The following is a 17,310-nucleotide window of genomic DNA, read 5'->3' on the forward strand; positions in this document are numbered from 1 at the left end:
TCAATGTATACAACTTGCAGGTTCAAATGTATCAACTTCTTCCCACAGTATGACATGGAAATAGAAAGGACTCTCCAATTACCTCTGATAAAATATAATTGCAAGGCTCCACCGACTACATTGAAATGTTCCCATAGATAAAGCCAAGGGCTCTTCCTTTGAGCTGGCTAGGACCCAGCATGGAGACAATCCAGTCACCACTCAACCAACACCAAAGACCATCACAGTGTGGCACTGCAGAAGATAAGGTGACACCAACGGGTATGTAGCAGTCTCTGTCCTTAGAGGTTTACATATTATAAAATCTGGGGTATGTCTTCATTCAAACTCTAATGTTGATTAGTCTGTAATTATTTAAAAGTCATGTCTAGACTTTTCTAGTAGCAGTTGTCATAATAATTAGGTCAAGGACTTGCTCAAGGTCACACAGGTTTTAACTGACAATTACTTCTGAATCCACTTTTTTCCGTTTCCAAAGTTTTGCACAGTCTCTTACGATATACACTCAGCAACTGCATTGCTCATCCCTATATTCATGTTCACTCAACCTCCCAATAAGGTATGAGTTAACTGCAGCATTTTTGTCTGTTTCTTAAATTTAACAGCAGCGTTTTTATGATGAAATGGGGTCTCAGAGGTTCACTAATTTTTTCCAAGTTCATACTGCTACAAAGCAGCAAATTCAAAATCAGAATCTAACATTTCAGACTTCGAATCCAGTTTTTCCTTACACACATTTTTACTCCATGTATTAATTAATTCAAAGGTACTAACACATGGGGAAAGCCCAAGAGTACCTCGCATTGACTTACACCACTTGAAATATTCTACCACTTCTCAATTGTTGAGATCTCTTCCCCAAAGGAAGCAAAGACTTAAATGCTGCTTAATTTTAGAAACTTTACTTGGTTCCTAGAGCTAAAGTGGCACCCACCCTCAGCTGACTACCTTACAAATAAATGACACTGGCACAAAGAATAGTGGCTGAAATGTAAAGAAAGGCAGAAGAGTGGTCGGTCAAAACCATCTCCACTTTTGGAAAAAGCTGCCCTGCTCACGTTTGGGTCAATGAGGTCAGAGCACACTGGTTTCAGCAAGAGACAGCAACTCTTTAAGATGCTGTCAGTGAAATGCCAATACATTTGGGGTCTATTAAATAAATCATAGCAAAACTGAACCCCAACTCCAAGGCCAGGTTCTCCAAGAACAGCTAACAGTAACATTTAAAGACTCAATCATTGGAGATGGCAGTATACTACTTTGCGTCTATTTACTCATGGATTTATGTGTAGGAGAAAGTATAATTTTTATTACCTGAATCTGATCAATACTATCTTCAATTTTTCAAGATGGGAAGTGTATGGGTATGTGTTGTGGAGGACAGCACTGTTCTTTTGCATGAATGTAAGGTCTTTGTCAACACAATGAGAAGTGTCCGTAAATTCTGTCTATACTCCAAGTAATCCCTCAACAGAAACCTGGTCATGAAATAGAACACAAAAAGGTTGTAGCACTCAAAATCATTACCCGTATCACCTGTGGCACACGTGCCAAGGATGTGCCCATACCTGTGTCTGAAACAGGCCACCATTTATTGAAGACCAGGCTACTATATCATCATCTCATCATTTCAACATTCCACCAAGACAGAATTTTACCCATTCTACAGATGAGAAACCGAGGTCCAGAGGTTGTTTACCTTGCCTATGGCAGGTAAGTAACCAGGATTTGATCTTACATTGGCCTGACCTCAATATGTACACACATTCTCTTTTTCCTATACCACCTTGTCTATAGAAACATTAGCTTTGGAACATTTTTATGCTTAAGGGAAATCTATTTCAGACCTTATCTAATGGAATGTAGTTACTATGAGACATTGTTACAACAGTAAGTAGGATAAAAGTTCTGTTTCTGTTGCTGTGTGTCCTTGTGCAAGCCACTCTTGCACCAGTTGTAAATGGAAAAGGGATAATACAAGTATTCACTTCAGGGATGATGTGAGGATGAAATGACATATGACCTGTGAAAGCATTTGAAACAGCACTTGGCATAGTTACTGTTCAACAAATGTTAGCAGCATCATTAATGGAATATCTTCTTTTATGAAATTTCCTCTTAATATCCTATAGGCTAAGCTAGTTCCCAAATATTTTTATTTTTTAAAAATTTTTTTTAAATGTCTTTATTTTATTTTGAGAGACAGAGCAGAGAGTGAGCGGGAGACACAGAATCTGAGCAGGCTCTAGGCTCTGAGCTGTCAGCACAGAGTTTGACGCGGGGCTTGAACCCATGAACTGTGAGATGGTGACCTGAGCCGAAGTCAGATGCTTAACCGACTGAGCCACCCAGGCGCCCCCCAAATATTTTTAAAGGAAAATAAGGGATGTTCTGAAGGAGGTTTCTATAATTCTTTTTCTTCCATGACATTCTCCATCCTGTACCTTGCAGGGCCAATCGCGTATGCAAGATTATCTGGGTTTCTTGCTGACTCTGAATGTGGGCGTAAGTGTAGGGAGTTGGGGATGAGGGGGCAGCACTGGGTAGGGGTGAGGAGCGGCATGAATATAAAAGGCTTTCAGAGCGCATAGTTGCAATATTAGTACAGAGCACCAGCAGACACCCTGACAACGCCCAGGGAATGCAAAGGCAGCCTAAACAGGTGTCACCAACACATTCCAAAGCTTCTCCCTGGTTACACAATTTAGATTGCTTCCTAAGTAAATATAGAATCAGACAGCAGGTAGCTTTATAGTTCATTTAGGCGTACCTTTATATTGAAAACAACTAATATTTATTCAATTCCAAGCTGCTAAGAGGAAATGCACTGGGATGTCATAAATATATAATTGAATGAAATAATCACAACTCTGCAAGGGTGGTATTATATTCATATTTTCAGAAATGTAGCAGCAAATGGAATAAAGTTACACACAGCTACTTAATGTCAGAACTGACATTTAAACACAGTTTTTCCAAGACAGAGTCTAGTTCTCTTTCGTCATGTCAAATGTAGGAGACTGGATTTAAGCATTAATGTTAGAAATTAAGATGACAAACTGTGGAAAACCAGATAACTGCCATTCAGATGATGGGACACCGATTTTAAGGTCTATGTAGCAGTTCATTAAGCTATGAGTTCAAGGTTATAAAGGACGGACGTGAACCTTTTAAATTTAATCATTATCTATACAACACTAATACTTCACTTAAAAACAACTGGAGGGGTGCCTGCGTGGCTCAGGTCATGATCTCATGGTTTGTGGGTTTGAGCCCCGGGTCGGACTCTGTGCTGACAGCTTGGAGCCTGGAGCCTGCTTTGGATTCTGTGTCACCCTCTCTGCCCCTCCCCTGCTTGTGCTTTGCATCTCTCTCAAAAATGAATGGAAAAAAAAAAAAAAAAGAAAGACTGGAATGCTATGTCAAAAGGATGACTACCTGTGACACAATATCATCTTTCTGATGATATATTCTGCATTTTCTAGTTGGTGTGCATAACTTTCATAAACCTAACATATACTCAGTTTTTTATTCAATTTCAATTCCTCTGCCATTTGAAGTACTTTGAATAAATTTCAACCATATTTTAATCACTAAACTGTTAGAGTGTTCGCTTCATGCAACTCTGATAAACACTGGATGTATAAAAGTTAAATAAGACAATTCTAACCCTCAGGTACTTCACAGTCTACTGGGGTAGACAAAGCTGCCAATAAGTAACTATAGTCTGACATGGTAAGTGTGATAATGAAGATGTAGGAAGGAAAGCAGGGTGACTGAAGATGAGGCTGGAAAAGTAGACTAGAATTTTAAGTGCCACACAGAGAATTGAGACCTCATTACATAAGCATTAGAGTCATACTAAAGATTTGAAGTGAAGATCCATGCATACATTTGTGTTTTGGAATAGGGATTAAAGGAGGCAAAAGTCAAGAGTAAATGAGATCAATAGGAAGGTTTTGCAATCATCCAGGTTGGAATTCATTTCTGGTTAAACAATGATTAAACACTGACAGAGTTCCAAGATAGGGTTGGGTAGACAAAACCAAACATATCAAAGTTTCGGTCCCTAAGAACACAGTTTGGAGGATGGAGTACACAAGTAATTCAGCAGCAATGGTGAGGGTTAGAAATAGAACAGTGGTTAAAGAGATGAAGAGAAAGAACAAATTCAAAAGATTATTTTAGGCACAGAAAAATAAGACCTAGTAAATTATCAGATTCAGGATCTGAGAGAGAAATAGGAATAAGGGATGCTTTCTAGGTTTCTAGCTAAGGCTTTATGCTACTTATCAAAATAGCAAATATAAGAATGAGAAGTTCTTACCGCCCACTACCCCCATTTCTTCTAGACACATCATGAGTGAGTTAACAAGGTCTCCAGAGGAAATACGTTAAAAATCCAAAGTAGTATTCCCATGATTACCATCTACTGAGCATGCAATTGCAGGGAAAAAAGTTAACTCTGGCAGATTATACAATATGTACGCACAGGTTAATACTGTCAGAACAAAACACCTCTGTCTCGAATATTTCCTATAAGTATTATCAATTAATAGATTATATGTGTTATCTTACTGCTTTAACTAAAAACACCAAAAGAAAAAATACCAGTAATACATCCCAAAGTGTAAGAAATGGAGTCTATTTACCATCTTGTAAATTTCAGAGTACAAATATATGCAAAGCAGTGTTGGGTAAGAACAGGGACTTTCCTGGAGAGGGCTGGAGCCTCAGATCTCAGGTAAGGTGCACCACTCAGAGATTCATTCTAGCAGAAATCATCTTCCCCAGGATACTATCTACACACATTGATATTTTAATTAGAACTAGAGTTAAATCTCCTAAAAGAGGCAGTTTTCAGGAATATGTTCAGGAAATATCATTATTTCCACCCAAAATTTGTATCACACTTTGCGGGCTTTGAAAACAATTTAGATAAAGTTACAGAATAATACATAGATTATTAAGGAGATTTTTAATGACAACCTTACCTTATAAGAAAGACATAAAAATCAACCATTAGCTCTCCCATTGACTGTGCTAACAATCAGTGAGAATATTTGTCAATTATGAACCACAGTGAGGAATTTTTTTGTTACAGATACTTCAAATTCACTGCTGCTCCATACTGCTGTTGCAAAAAAACTGGAACCTAGAGTTATGCTTTACAGCAGTTAACTCAATTTAATCCAACAGTCATTTAAATATTGGTCCTTGATTAATGATTTCCTCATAGCAGGTAAGCACACGGGAAAAGGACATTCATATACTACTAATAGAAATGTATGCTGACATCTTCCAAAGGGAAAGTCTGATACCTATCAACATTTTAAACCTGTGTTACCTTTGGCACAGCAATTCCTCAAGAAAAAACATTTGTTGCCTATATGAAGTTGCTCACTACAAATTACTGAAAAAACTAAAGCCACACTACATGTTCATTAATTGAGGGATAAAGTATGGTACATTCATATTATGGAATACAACTGGCACAGTCCTTAAAAAGAAACAAAGCAACAAATATACTGAGATGGTAGACTGTCTATGACAGATCATTCAGAGAGAGGAGGCTACAGATCTTTGAGCTTACAATGATCCTTTTTATTTTTTAAAAACAAAACAATACAGATATGTGTCATCTAGGAATATGTTAGAAGGAACACACAACAAACTTTTAACAGTTGTTATTTTGGGAATGGACTGTGTGGTGGAGGAACTTTCATTTAACTTACATACCTCTGAATGGTTTCAAGTATTTATAATGAAAAATTTTATAATTTAAAAATAACTAATGATACCTATTAGTTCTACGTTAAAAAAATTTTTTTTAATGCTTATTTAATTTTGAGATGGAGCGCGAGAACACGAGCAGGGGAGGGGCAGAGAGAGAAGGAGACACAGAATCCAAAGCAGGCTTCAGGCTCTGAGCTGTCAGCACAGAGCCCGATGGGCAGCTCGAACCTCGGACTATGAGATCATGACCTGAGCTGAAGTCGGCCACTTAACTGAGTCACCCAGGCACCCCTACAATTTTTTTTTATTCCCAATTTTCTTTTTTATCTGTGAGATAAATTCACCAAGGAGTTCATCTTTAAATGTTAAACAGGTAGCCTTTTGGAACTCTGAGAGTGTGGAAAACTTTAATAGTATCTTATCATCAGAGAAGAGCCCCCAAATGAAATGTTCAGGATGTGGCTATAACTATTTAAAGTCAGGAGCCTATCAAAGATTTCTTTGGTAGAGGTATTAAAAAAAACTTCAGAGATAGCTAGTTCCACTGATGCGGAGTGTGAGGAAATTGCACCTCATCTTGTTGCTGCTGAGATAAAAACTCAACACTAAATGTCAACTTAATTGTGAAAACAAAAATAACCCCCAAAATCTCAACGACAGAGAAACTTGAAGACCCAAATCATGTCAAATAGAAAAAGACAACTGTTGGTGTGCTGGGCGGCTCAGCTGGTTAAGCGGCTGACTTAGGCTCTGGTCATGATCCCAAGGTTTGTGAGTTTGAGCCCCATGTCAGGCTCTGTGCCGACAGCTTGGAGCCTGGAGCCTGCTTCAGATTCTGTTTCACTCTCTCTTTCTGTCCCTCCCCTGTTCTGCTCTCTCTTTCTCAAAAATAAATAAACACTAAAAAGAGTTGTATTAAATTACACATCAAGACAAAAAAGGAGGCGGGAGGGGATAGGTGCACTAAAGGTAAAAGAGTAGGGCTAGGCATCCTCAAGACAATCCCTTTGGCAGATTTCAAAGTTTGGTTTATAAACTCTACGGTGGATCAGAGGGTAACTTAAAAGACAAGTAGAGTCAACATAGTTGCGATGATTTTCATAAGCACTTTCAAATTTTCTCTGAAGCCATGAGGGCAAAATACCATTTCCTTTCTTCTTTTCTCTAAGGACTCAGCCTGGGTCCACATTCAATTCTGGAGATTGCCTGCAGCGGTCAAGAGTTACCAAAGAGGCTGTGAGAGACACATTTCCCCCTCAGATGCTGCTCCTGCCAGCAATTGAATAAATCTGTAGAGTGGAGAGAAGTGACCAGTCTGCAACTGGAAATCCGCCCGAATACAAGTAAAACATCTCCCGAGGCCAAACCAAGCAAACCGACGCGGAGGTAGGATACTGGAGAGGAGACAGCTGCTAATCCCGGAGTGACAATCGCACATGCGCGGACGTGACTTGACACACACCTCTCGGGCAGCGAGCTCAAACCTGGGAGCTCCATAAGGAAGACAAACGCTCAGAGAGCTTCCCTGGTTGCCGGGAAGGCCATTCCATCCCATTTTCTTTTTCCTCCCCAGAGAGCCTCCACCAAGTAGTCGCTTTCGACCCCACCCCGCCCCGCTGGGCCCCTCCCATGGTCCCCACGCCCCCAGGTGGCTTTAGAGCCGGTGGTTTTCTGGGGTTTGGCTGGCGGTCAGCTGCACTCCTGGTGGAAGAGAAAGGGAAACAGACCACTTACACTTCAGTGGCACCGTACTCACCTTCATAACTGACACCCCCAGCTTCGCTACGATTGCTCTCGCAGTCCTCCTCCCCTCGGGCAGCAGCCCCCTGGGTCTCGGGAGCAGCCATTACGAGGCAGAGGAGAAAAGGGAGGGCAGCCGGGCGGGTCCGGAACCAATGGAAAAGCGACTGGAGGCGAACTCCCCATCAACGCGGGGCTTCCTCCACGCCTACGCCTCGGCGTCAGGTTCTGGGCCAATAGGACATGGAAAGCAGAGCCTAATCCCGCCCCCAGCCGCTAATGCCACGCCCCCTTCCGGGATGGAGAGGCCCAGAACTACAATTCCCAGCGTGCTGTGGGGACTCTGGGACTGGGAGGGCTGGAAGAGGCGCTGGCGGGCGGGGGTGCGTCGGAGAGTACCCTGGCTTGTAGCTTAGTTCAGTGAATCAGAACAATGACTGCGCCGCCGGGTCCCCGGGAGCGCGTCGGAGGACTGTGAGCAGCCGCCACCGGGAGAGCGGCGGGCGGCGCAGCTTAGCCGAGCGGTGTCAACACCGGGCTCGGGAGCTTCCAGCGCAGACCTTGCTCAGCGCCCACAGCCCGCGCGGAGCCGCGGGGCTTCAGCGTTGCAGCCGCTACTCGGGAGCTGTTCATTGTTGTGAGACGGAGAAGGCGCGGGGATTACAAAGCCGGAAGACCCTGGATCCCCCTTTAGCCATGTGGATACCTACGGAGCACGAGAAATACGGCGTGGGTGAGTCTCCGCGGGGCGAACTTTTATTCTGCTCTGGCCCGTGCGGGTGCGCATTTCGCGTCCTTGCCCCAGCGCCCCTCTTGCTCTGCTGGGCTGGAAATGCCGAGTCCTGGTATTGCGCTGTGGGTTTGGGGCTTTGCCGAGCCAGCTCCGGGCAAAGGTTTGCGCTGGGGTCTCGCCCCACACCGCCCCATCGGTGCTCCCAGCACCGGCTCCCGGAGCGCCGAGACCGCTGGGGGAGCGCGCGGCCAGCCCTCCTGCTGCGGGCTCTGCCTGCGGAGTTTGGAGTGGCGACGGGGCGTGTGTGAGTCAAGTTGGAAGAGGAGGGTGAACGGCGTTCCTCTTCTCTCCCTCCTTATCCTTCTTCCCCAAAGAGGGCAATGGGGTGCAACGATTCCCTGGGTTGGAGAGGGAGACAACAAGTATTGCGCAGAGAGAACACCCCCAAAACAGAAGGGGGGGGCGCAAAACCTTCCCTCCGGCTCCCTTCGACATTCCCAGAGTGCGGAATGTGGCACCGTCTTCAAAAGAGCCGCTCTGACAGACCGAGCCTGACCCTAGCTTCCTTCCTCCCTCCTGTCCCGGGTTTATGGGGTGTGAGTGTTTAGGGGCTGAGGAGATTGATAAATTTCAACATCTGCGCCTCTTTGGTCTTTGGAGGGGAACGGATATTTGAGCAATGTTTTTACTTCTGGCCACCCTCTCGGCCTGGGGTAAGCGCGTTGGGGGTTGGTGGAGGACAGCTGTGGAGTGATAATGGGGAAGGGGAAATCAGAAAGCCTTGGGTCTCCAAGGCGAGGAGACAGCTTTTTGGAAAGGACAACCCTGACACTGGCGTTCGGAGGAAAAGGAACAGGGTAATGCTCGCTGTTCTGTGCAAAGGTGAACAACAAAGGACATTAATGTTGACTGATGAATACAGGAGTCTCCCTTCCTTTCCCTCCTCCCATTTCAGGCTGATTACAGTTCCCGTTTTTGTTGTTTGATTTCAGCTGGGTCGCCCCTTGACAGTTACTCCTTTTAGGGTTGTGGCTATTAAGAAGCCAGGCTCTCTGACAAGCCTGCAGCGGCCAAATGCAATTATAACCTCTCACAAGGTTTAACAGGGAGAAAGCATTTTGGATTTTACGAACAGTCTTTATTCCCTATAATGCCCCGTTCTGCTGATTGGTGTACTTTTTCTTTTTTTAATTGGGTACAGATCTAGTGATTTAGACAACGTGTAGGTATCTGCTTATATTCTAAATTATTTTCCCTGTAATTTAGACAATGTGGAAACCCTTTCCAGGGAATCGTAGTCATAGGAGATTTTTTTTTTTTTTTAACTTCGCAAGGGGATAGGACTTTGGAGTCCTCTTAACGGGACTGTAAGATTAAACGAAGTCAGTGAAAGCTAATGAGCTTTCATTCTGATTGTGACTGTTCAGCAAGACAATAGTTTGTCCTGGACCCACCTTTGGGAAGGGGTTCCAGCTTTCCCTCTCTTCAAAGTGTAATGGGAACCTTTGCCAGGCGCTGGATTGGCAAGGAGTAGATGTTGGTGGTTGTCATTTTCCTTCTTTCCACTCTCCCCCACCTTGTTGGTAGATTAACCCTTGCTGGAAAAGACATTGCCTTTGCTGAAATGGTGAGGAGCTAGAGCGTCCTCTTGTCACTGGGTTTAATACTCACTGGAAGAAACACAGACCCATCACCAACACTGTCCCGCTTGGAGTCGATCCCAGATGTTGCTTTCTTCCAAGTGTTAAATTATACAGATTATGGATGGGGTTTATTTTCTTGATTTCTTTATGTGCCAGGTCACAGCTGGGTGCTGATATTGATTAGTTTTTCTCTCGCCTTTCTTTATTAGCCGTGGGCAGAGGCTTAAAACACACTCTGGGATTTCCTGGAATGGCAAACCGGATATTATCGGTCAAATGTTTTGGGCTGCAACAGACACCTTGCTTTTGGGTGGTTGTGACTTGGTTGCAGAGTAGAGGGGAGGTGGGAGGGTGAGCACAGCATTGGGAAAAGGAGATTGAGATCAGAAGTGAGGACAGAGATGGGTCTGCCCATTTATACACTATCACACATATAGGAATGTTAACCATCTTTTATTATTAATTTTTGAGCATTTGGCTTATGGAATGCTTAGCTGTTTTTTAGAATCCATCTGTTAGGCATGTGCATTTGTGTGTGTGTGTGTGTGTGTGTGTGTGTGGTGAAAATTTTGCTAGGATACTTAAGTGTGGACTTTATTTCTCACCATGGAAAGCAGTATTTGTAGCTGTCTATGCTGCAAGTTTTTTTTTTTTTTTTAACCTTGGTTAGTGCATGTGCTTTCTTTTCTGGTTTTTATAAATATTAAAGAAAAGATACTTTATAGGTGTAAATGTTTGGCTGATATCAGGTGTTGTAGAAATGTATTTTCTCATATTTTGAAATAAATTAAGCTTTGTAATTTGGAATACCTGAAGTTTTAGTGCAAATTGTATATTTTTCCATGATGCTTTTTATCCACCATCAATTATATATGAGATAATTATGTGTCTTTATGTTTCAGTTTTAAGCAACATATTGTAAATATGGATAAACTTCCTTAAATTTCATGCTTGTAGTAAGATGTATCAGAAATAGAAATTCCTTTTCAAACCTGACAGGTGGGCACTCTCTCCATCCAATTGATGGATGGATCTAAAACAATGTATGCTTAATTATATACCAACATGTTCTGATTCTAGGGAATCAGAAGATCTAGTGATAAAGCTGTAGTCCTGAGGGAGAGGAGACCTTGTCTCTTTAAAAACATATTAGTAGGCACAATGATAGACATATTTTATCTTGGGAAATTCTGGTTAGCTCTTGGCCCTTAGCTAGACATTGCTGCCAGCGGGGTGACCTTAGGAAGTCACTTAACATTTCTGAGGCTCAGCCTTTTGGTCAGATGAGATCCAAGTTCCTTCCCAGTATTCTTTAGAGCTCTTCAAAACAAACGTGTCCTTTGGTTAGAAAGGTACTTCTATGGTATAGAGATTATTATAAAGATAGACACTTCTGTTTTGACACATCCCAAATGGTTTTTAACCAAGATCAAAGGGAAGCAAAGGCTACCTGGCAAGGTGCCAGAACCAAGGTGATGGTTACTTCCTTTTTCAATCTGTTTGATTCTCTCTCTAGTAAGAACTCCATGGGCAGTGACAAAAGCATTCTTGATAGCCCCCTCACAAATTTCCTTATGGTCACTATCTGCTTCCTGCATGCCCTCATCAGATATACTTCCCTTCCCTCTCTTAAAGGGATAGGAATTAGTCACAGAGAAAGTGATGTTAAAGCCATTGCAGATATATTTCTGTGTTCGTTTATTCAGCAGCCATTTCTGCACAGAGTTCAGGTGAGCCAGCATGTCTCACGAGCTGCAAACTGCACCTCCCAACCCCGGCCAGATCTTTACTTGTGTGCGCCTGGTTAAACTTAGAGGGAGATTATGTGCTGGATTGATCAGCGCAAAAAATTCATGAGCCTGACAAGAAGCAAAACCCAGGAAAGCTGATCAGAAGGTTACAAGTGTCATTTAAAAAATGACGTTATTTAGTACTTGTGTCATTCAGTCCTCAAAAGTATTCCTGTCCTCCATTTCTCTTCAGGTGTTCTGAACTCATTCAAGTAGGAATCCCATTCCTTTTCACAGCTCCCTGTTTCGGGGAAGAGATACCGTCTATTATTATATGGGGTCTTTAGGATATCTTTTCTTTGAAAGGAGTGCTTTAATGGTCGCTTGTGTGGGAGAGTGAGGAGTGAGTGTACCTGTCTTCTTAGGTGCTTTCAGTTTCGTAGCTATTAGTGTCTTAAAATGTTTCCCTCTTTGTGGTACCATGGTGTATCCATATAACAGGTATAGATAATGATATGCTGCCTGAAATTGTGACACTTAGAGCCTGGCACAGGATTCTCTCTCTTTTTTTTTTAATTGATTAATTTATTTTGAGGGGGGAGGGGCAGAGAGAGAGAGAGAGAGAGGAAGAATCTCAAGCTGGGGGTTCTAACTCATGAACCATGAGACGAGACCTGAGCTGAAATCTAGATTTGGTTGCTTGACCGACTGAGCTACCTACCCAGGTGCCCCCAGGATTCTACACTTTAAGTGGGAAGCAAAGAGGAGTGTTTTCTCTCTCTAGGCAAAGCACCGTTGAAGGGCTGTGCACGCAGCGGGGGAGCAGCTGATGTTCTCGCTGGCCTCCTGTGGGAATGGCCTAGGAACATGGTCACTCTACTAAGTGAGGATTCTTTCACAAGGCTCTAGAAACACAGAGGTGCTGCCTTTCCTCTTTAGTCTTGTTTTTTTTTTTTCTTTTTTCCCTCAGAGGTGGTGTGGTAGATACTGTGAAGGAGAGTATAAACATTTTGAGAGATTTTAGGCTTTCCTGTCTCTACCTCTACTCTTAAGGAGATGACGATTTCAGAATTATCTTTGATACAGAATGTCTGAATTTCTAGCATAGTGACTTGATGCTGCGAGCATAAGTGGCAGAGTAACATTAAACTCTAAGGAAACCCAACCAAAATGCTATAACCATAAGATACTAATACCATGTTTTATAGTTGAAAAAAGTACTGTGAAGTTATTTTGTTTGGATATACTCTCTGAAAAAATGATAGTTCCATTTAAAGGATGAGGAAGCAACTTCATAGAGATTACATGACTTACTCTATGTCGTGGCTTTCAATCTTTTAGGAAATACACTGAATAGAAAATAATCTTATTAACCATATTATCATCCATAATAGGAAATACCTCTACTTTCCTCATCTAATGTAGATACACAAATGCCATTAGCACCAGCCCACATGCATACAGTACAATAGTATTTGCTCGTATTCTGTGTGGTATTCTATTCTTTATCATTCAAAAAACTCACCACTAATTTGACTTAATGACTCCTTAATGGATCCTCACCTATGGTTGGAAAGATATTTCTCTATATGTCACATTTGTTATACAGGAAGGACTGGAACTCAGACCTTGTTGGGTTTCTAGTCAAGTTCATTCATGACATTGGTTTTGTTTGTTTTTTAGCAGTTAGATATCTGTGTTTATTTTTGACTTAGAGTTTAATAATCATACTTTTTCCCTTCAGCATAATCGAAATCTGCCTTTTTATGTGCTATTATTTTTAAAGATGGAACAAATATCCAAAGCTATCACATGCATTATAGAAGTTATCTCATCAAGTTCATGTGCATCTTTCAATTAGGAGCTTTTTGACAAGGACTGGTATGAACTGCATAGTGGCCAATTTTGGATATTTTCTCAATACTTTCCTTTGAGAATGATCTTTTGCTAGTATAACAAGAATAAATTTGGTAAGTCTACTGAGATATATTGTCAATTGTGGGATTACCATCCATCATTTTCTGCCTTTTATCATGTTGCTTGCTGATCATTATTAGAAGAAAAAAGGCAGGTTGTATAATTTGTTTTTATAAAAAAACTGAACTGGTAAGTTTATTGGCCAGAGTATATACAATAGTTAAGAATAAAGAAGTAAAGATCTCCAAACCTATTTCATTTAAGCAATTAAAAAAATTTTTTTTTTGGCCTTTTTTCTTCCTTAGTAGACTCCAAGTCCAGTGTGGGGCTTGAACCTACAGCCCTGAGATCAAGAGTTGCATGCTTTACTGATTGAGCCAATTGACCCTCATTTAAGCAATTTAAATTCACTTAAGGAACAACTGTTTTACTCTCTGGCATTTATTTTTTTATTTAAAAAATTGTTGTCCATTTAAAATTTTTTAAGGTTTTATTTAAATTTCAGTTAGTTAAGGGGTGCCTGGGTGGCTCAGTTGGTTAAATGACTATCTCTTAGTTTTGGCTTAGGTCATAATCTCACAATTCCTGAGTTTGATCCCCACATCAGGATCTGCACTGGCGGTACAGAGCCTACTTGGGATTCTCTCTTTCCCTCTCTCTCTGCCCCTTCTCATTCGTGCTCCCTCCCCCTGCGAAAATAAATAAACAAACAAAAAAATAAATTCCAGTTAACATACAGTGTAACAGTTTTGGGTGTATACTACTTCTGATTAAAAAAAAAAAGTGTGCTGAGATATCACTGGGTACCAATTCATTAAATAAGAATCACCAAAAAAAAAAAAAAAAAGGTGTTAATACCTTTTGGTGATAAAGTTGAGTAAAACTGAAATGGGTTATCCTACTGGTTATATTAAATAGTAACATGATCTTTTTGGAAACTTATATATATATATATACACATATACATATATATATGCATGCATTTATGGAACACTTTCTATATGTGAAGCTTAATTCTAAGAGCTTGTCATATGTTGTCATTTAATCCTTGTGAGAACTCCCTGAGAGAAGGTTCAATTATCACTCACATTTTGTAGGAGCTTTAGTCACAGAGATTAAATAAGTTGTCTATAGTCACACAGCAAATGGTGGAGCTAGAATCGGGACCCAGAATGTATTACAGGGAACCTGCCCCCTGTGCCAGTTTTGCTTTCATACAACAGTTATTTGTAGGAGTTTGAGTCTGTGATCCCACTCTTCAAAGTTTATCTGAAAAAAATCAATAGGGACAAAATGCTTTATGTACAAAGCTACTCTTCACCATGTTTATGAAACAACATAGATGCCAATTAGGAATAGTTTAACCGGTTTTGGTTATTAGTACATCAGAGTGTCATACAGTTTGAAACTGGTTACTATCATAAATATTATTTCCCAAACATATTTTATCTAATATTAAATGACCAAAGAAACCAAAGTAAATATCCACTGTGATTGAAACTATAGAAGGTGCAGCATATAGAGAGGATGCAGTTTCTGCACAGATGAGAATAATTCTTTTGTTAGAATATGGGGATTATCGGCAAATTCTTTTTTTTTTAATTATTTATTTTAGAGAGAGCAAGGAAGAGAGGTAGAGGGAGAGAAAGAGAGAGAATCTTGAGCAGCTCCATGCTCAGCACTGAACCAGATGCAAGGCTCCATCCCAGGACCCTGGAATTGTGACCTGAGCTGAAATCAGGCATTGTGTGCACCCAGGTGCCCCCAGCAAATTCTTTCTAAAAAACTCCTTTTGTTCGAAACAGGAGCAGTATTAAAGTTCAGAGCATACATATTGTTGCTTGTAGAAGAGGGGGCTGGCATAAAAATCAGAAAATAGAGGTTATTTCAGTAGATGAGTTGGGAGAAAAGTACTGGAACCAGTTTAGCAATCCTTGGATGGTCAAATCTAGAAGAATCTGAGATGGTTAGAAGATGGGAAGCAACAAGGCTTGGCAATTGGATGGGAGGAATTAGGGGAAGGAAGAAATTGATGTCCCCCAGGTTTTTGGCTCCAACAACTGGGTAAACAGGTGGTCTTCAACAACTGAGACAATTTTATAGGTGGCACAGGTTTATGGTATAAGATTAGGAGTTTCTTTAGCCGCCTAGAGTTTCCCATGCCTGTCAAATGTTTAGGTGGCTGTAGCTGGTAGGCAGAATCTGGAGCAAAGGAGGGAGGCTCTGGACTAACCAGTGTGGTTAGAGAGTTATCCGGTTTATGAGTGATGACTGAAGTGGTTGACCTAGATAAGACTTTATTCATTGTATTGACTTTGATTATGTAGCCTGCTTGTTCTTTCTAAGTTTTAAAATGACAGGCCCTAAATTTCCAAAGAGCAGTCATCTTGGAGCACTTTATTAATATGGGTACAGGGTATTCTAAGGGAAGAAATATTACCTCTCCAGGTAGAGTTGGTAGTAAACTAAATTTTATGGTCCCTTCTTGCTTCCCATTAGTGCATTGCCTGGCTAAGACATCAGTTATCTCTATTTCTGTGACAGTTCTGTCCCAAGCAAAAACCTCACACCAGATTGGGCATGTTTGTGAGATTTCACCAACAGGATGTTGAAAAACAGAATGAACAAATAATTCAATAAACAAGATTTATACATCGGTATTAAGTATGTATGCACATCCAAAATGGGAAAATTCTCAGATATCCAAAGCAATATATCAATACATACAAATTTTGTGTATGCGTGGTAAATATATAATACCTTTTAGGAACTAGAAGGTCAACTTTAGACTTCTACCACTGCACTCCTGAAAAACATGTGATTTGAAGTAAGGGATTCCAGCTTCAGATAGTATTGGATTCCGTTCCCCTAATGTAGTCTCTCATAACTTTCCACTGAAATATCAGTAAGTGCACACAGGCAAACGTTGATAATATTAAAAATTACATCTGACAGAAAGCCTATTGCCAAAATATGGGAGTAGTTTCCCTAAGAGGTGGAATTGGATTAGGAAAACTAGTTGGTGGGATGCCTAATTGGCTCAGTTGGTTGAGCATCTGACTCTTGATTTCAGCTGAGGTCATGATTCCAGGGTCCTGGGATTGAGCCCTGTGTTGGGCTCTGTGCTGAGTGTGGAGCCTGCTTAAGACTCTTTCTCTGATCCTCTCCATTGCTCACACAAGCTGACTCTCAAACAAAACAAAACGAAACAACAACAAACAGTGAGGTGGTTTCTTTTTGCTTTCCTTCATTAAGCAGAGCAGCTTTAGTGACCTGGGTAGGAAGACCATTGCCCTCCCCACTCTCCAGCTAGAGGTCAGGTCAATACTTGCAACTTGGAGTGTTTCCTTTATTGCCTGAGGCGTCTATGGTCCTTCTCTTTCCACCCCATTTTTGTGTTTCCATTGAGGGATAACCACTTCCAGAAACCACTGACACTGGATGGGTGGGTGGGTGGAAAGGAGTCTATGGAAGATGCCACTTTGAGAGTGTATTGTGGTCTCTCAAGAAAAGTGACTTAATGGGTGCCCTTGAAGTGCTTCAGTAACAAAGCATGATGGATTTTGTAGTTTTGCCTGCAGTCTCTTGGTGACAGCGAAGGAAACAGCATGAGAAGAGGTGATCTTGTCTGAATTGCCGAAAACGATGGCATGTGGTACGTGGTGGCTTATAGCTGGGAACTGAGAGCTGTGCATATCAACTAGACTTTGAAGGAAGGCCTGTAAGGGGACTCAGCACACACTTTTATTTTCAGCCCTGTTCAAAGCACTGCAGGGAGGTTCAAGACCCAAGGCTGCATCAGTGATCACAT

General features: G+C 41.4%; 2 protein-coding genes across 5 annotated transcripts in view; one reads left to right on the forward strand and one right to left on the reverse strand.

Moving 5' to 3' along the window:
* The window catches only part of ZNF277 (zinc finger protein 277), a 109,944-nt gene extending 102,330 nt beyond the window's left edge, over positions 1 to 7,614 (reverse strand). Inside the window, exon 1 of one of the 2 annotated variants that reach the window (XM_029924775.1) lies at positions 7,493 to 7,614. In XM_029924775.1, coding sequence (XP_029780635.1) covers positions 7,493 to 7,583 — 91 coding nt within the window. In that variant the 5' untranslated portion in view covers positions 7,584 to 7,614. The remainder of the gene's footprint in view (positions 1 to 7,492) is intronic. The other variant, XM_029924785.1, reaches the window with a different exon arrangement.
* Positions 7,615 to 7,833: 219 nt separating this feature from the next.
* Positions 7,834 to 17,310, forward strand: part of DOCK4 (dedicator of cytokinesis 4) — a 417,061-nt gene continuing 407,584 nt past the window's right edge. For all 3 annotated transcript variants that reach the window (XM_029924788.1, XM_029924790.1, XM_029924789.1), the window contains exon 1: positions 7,834 to 8,209. In XM_029924788.1, coding sequence (XP_029780648.1) covers positions 8,173 to 8,209 — 37 coding nt within the window. In that variant the 5' untranslated portion in view covers positions 7,834 to 8,172. The remainder of the gene's footprint in view (positions 8,210 to 17,310) is intronic.

Source organism: Suricata suricatta, chromosome 2 (assembly GCF_006229205.1).
Source record: "Suricata suricatta isolate VVHF042 chromosome 2, meerkat_22Aug2017_6uvM2_HiC, whole genome shotgun sequence".
Taxonomy (NCBI): Eukaryota; Metazoa; Chordata; class Mammalia; order Carnivora; family Herpestidae; genus Suricata; species Suricata suricatta.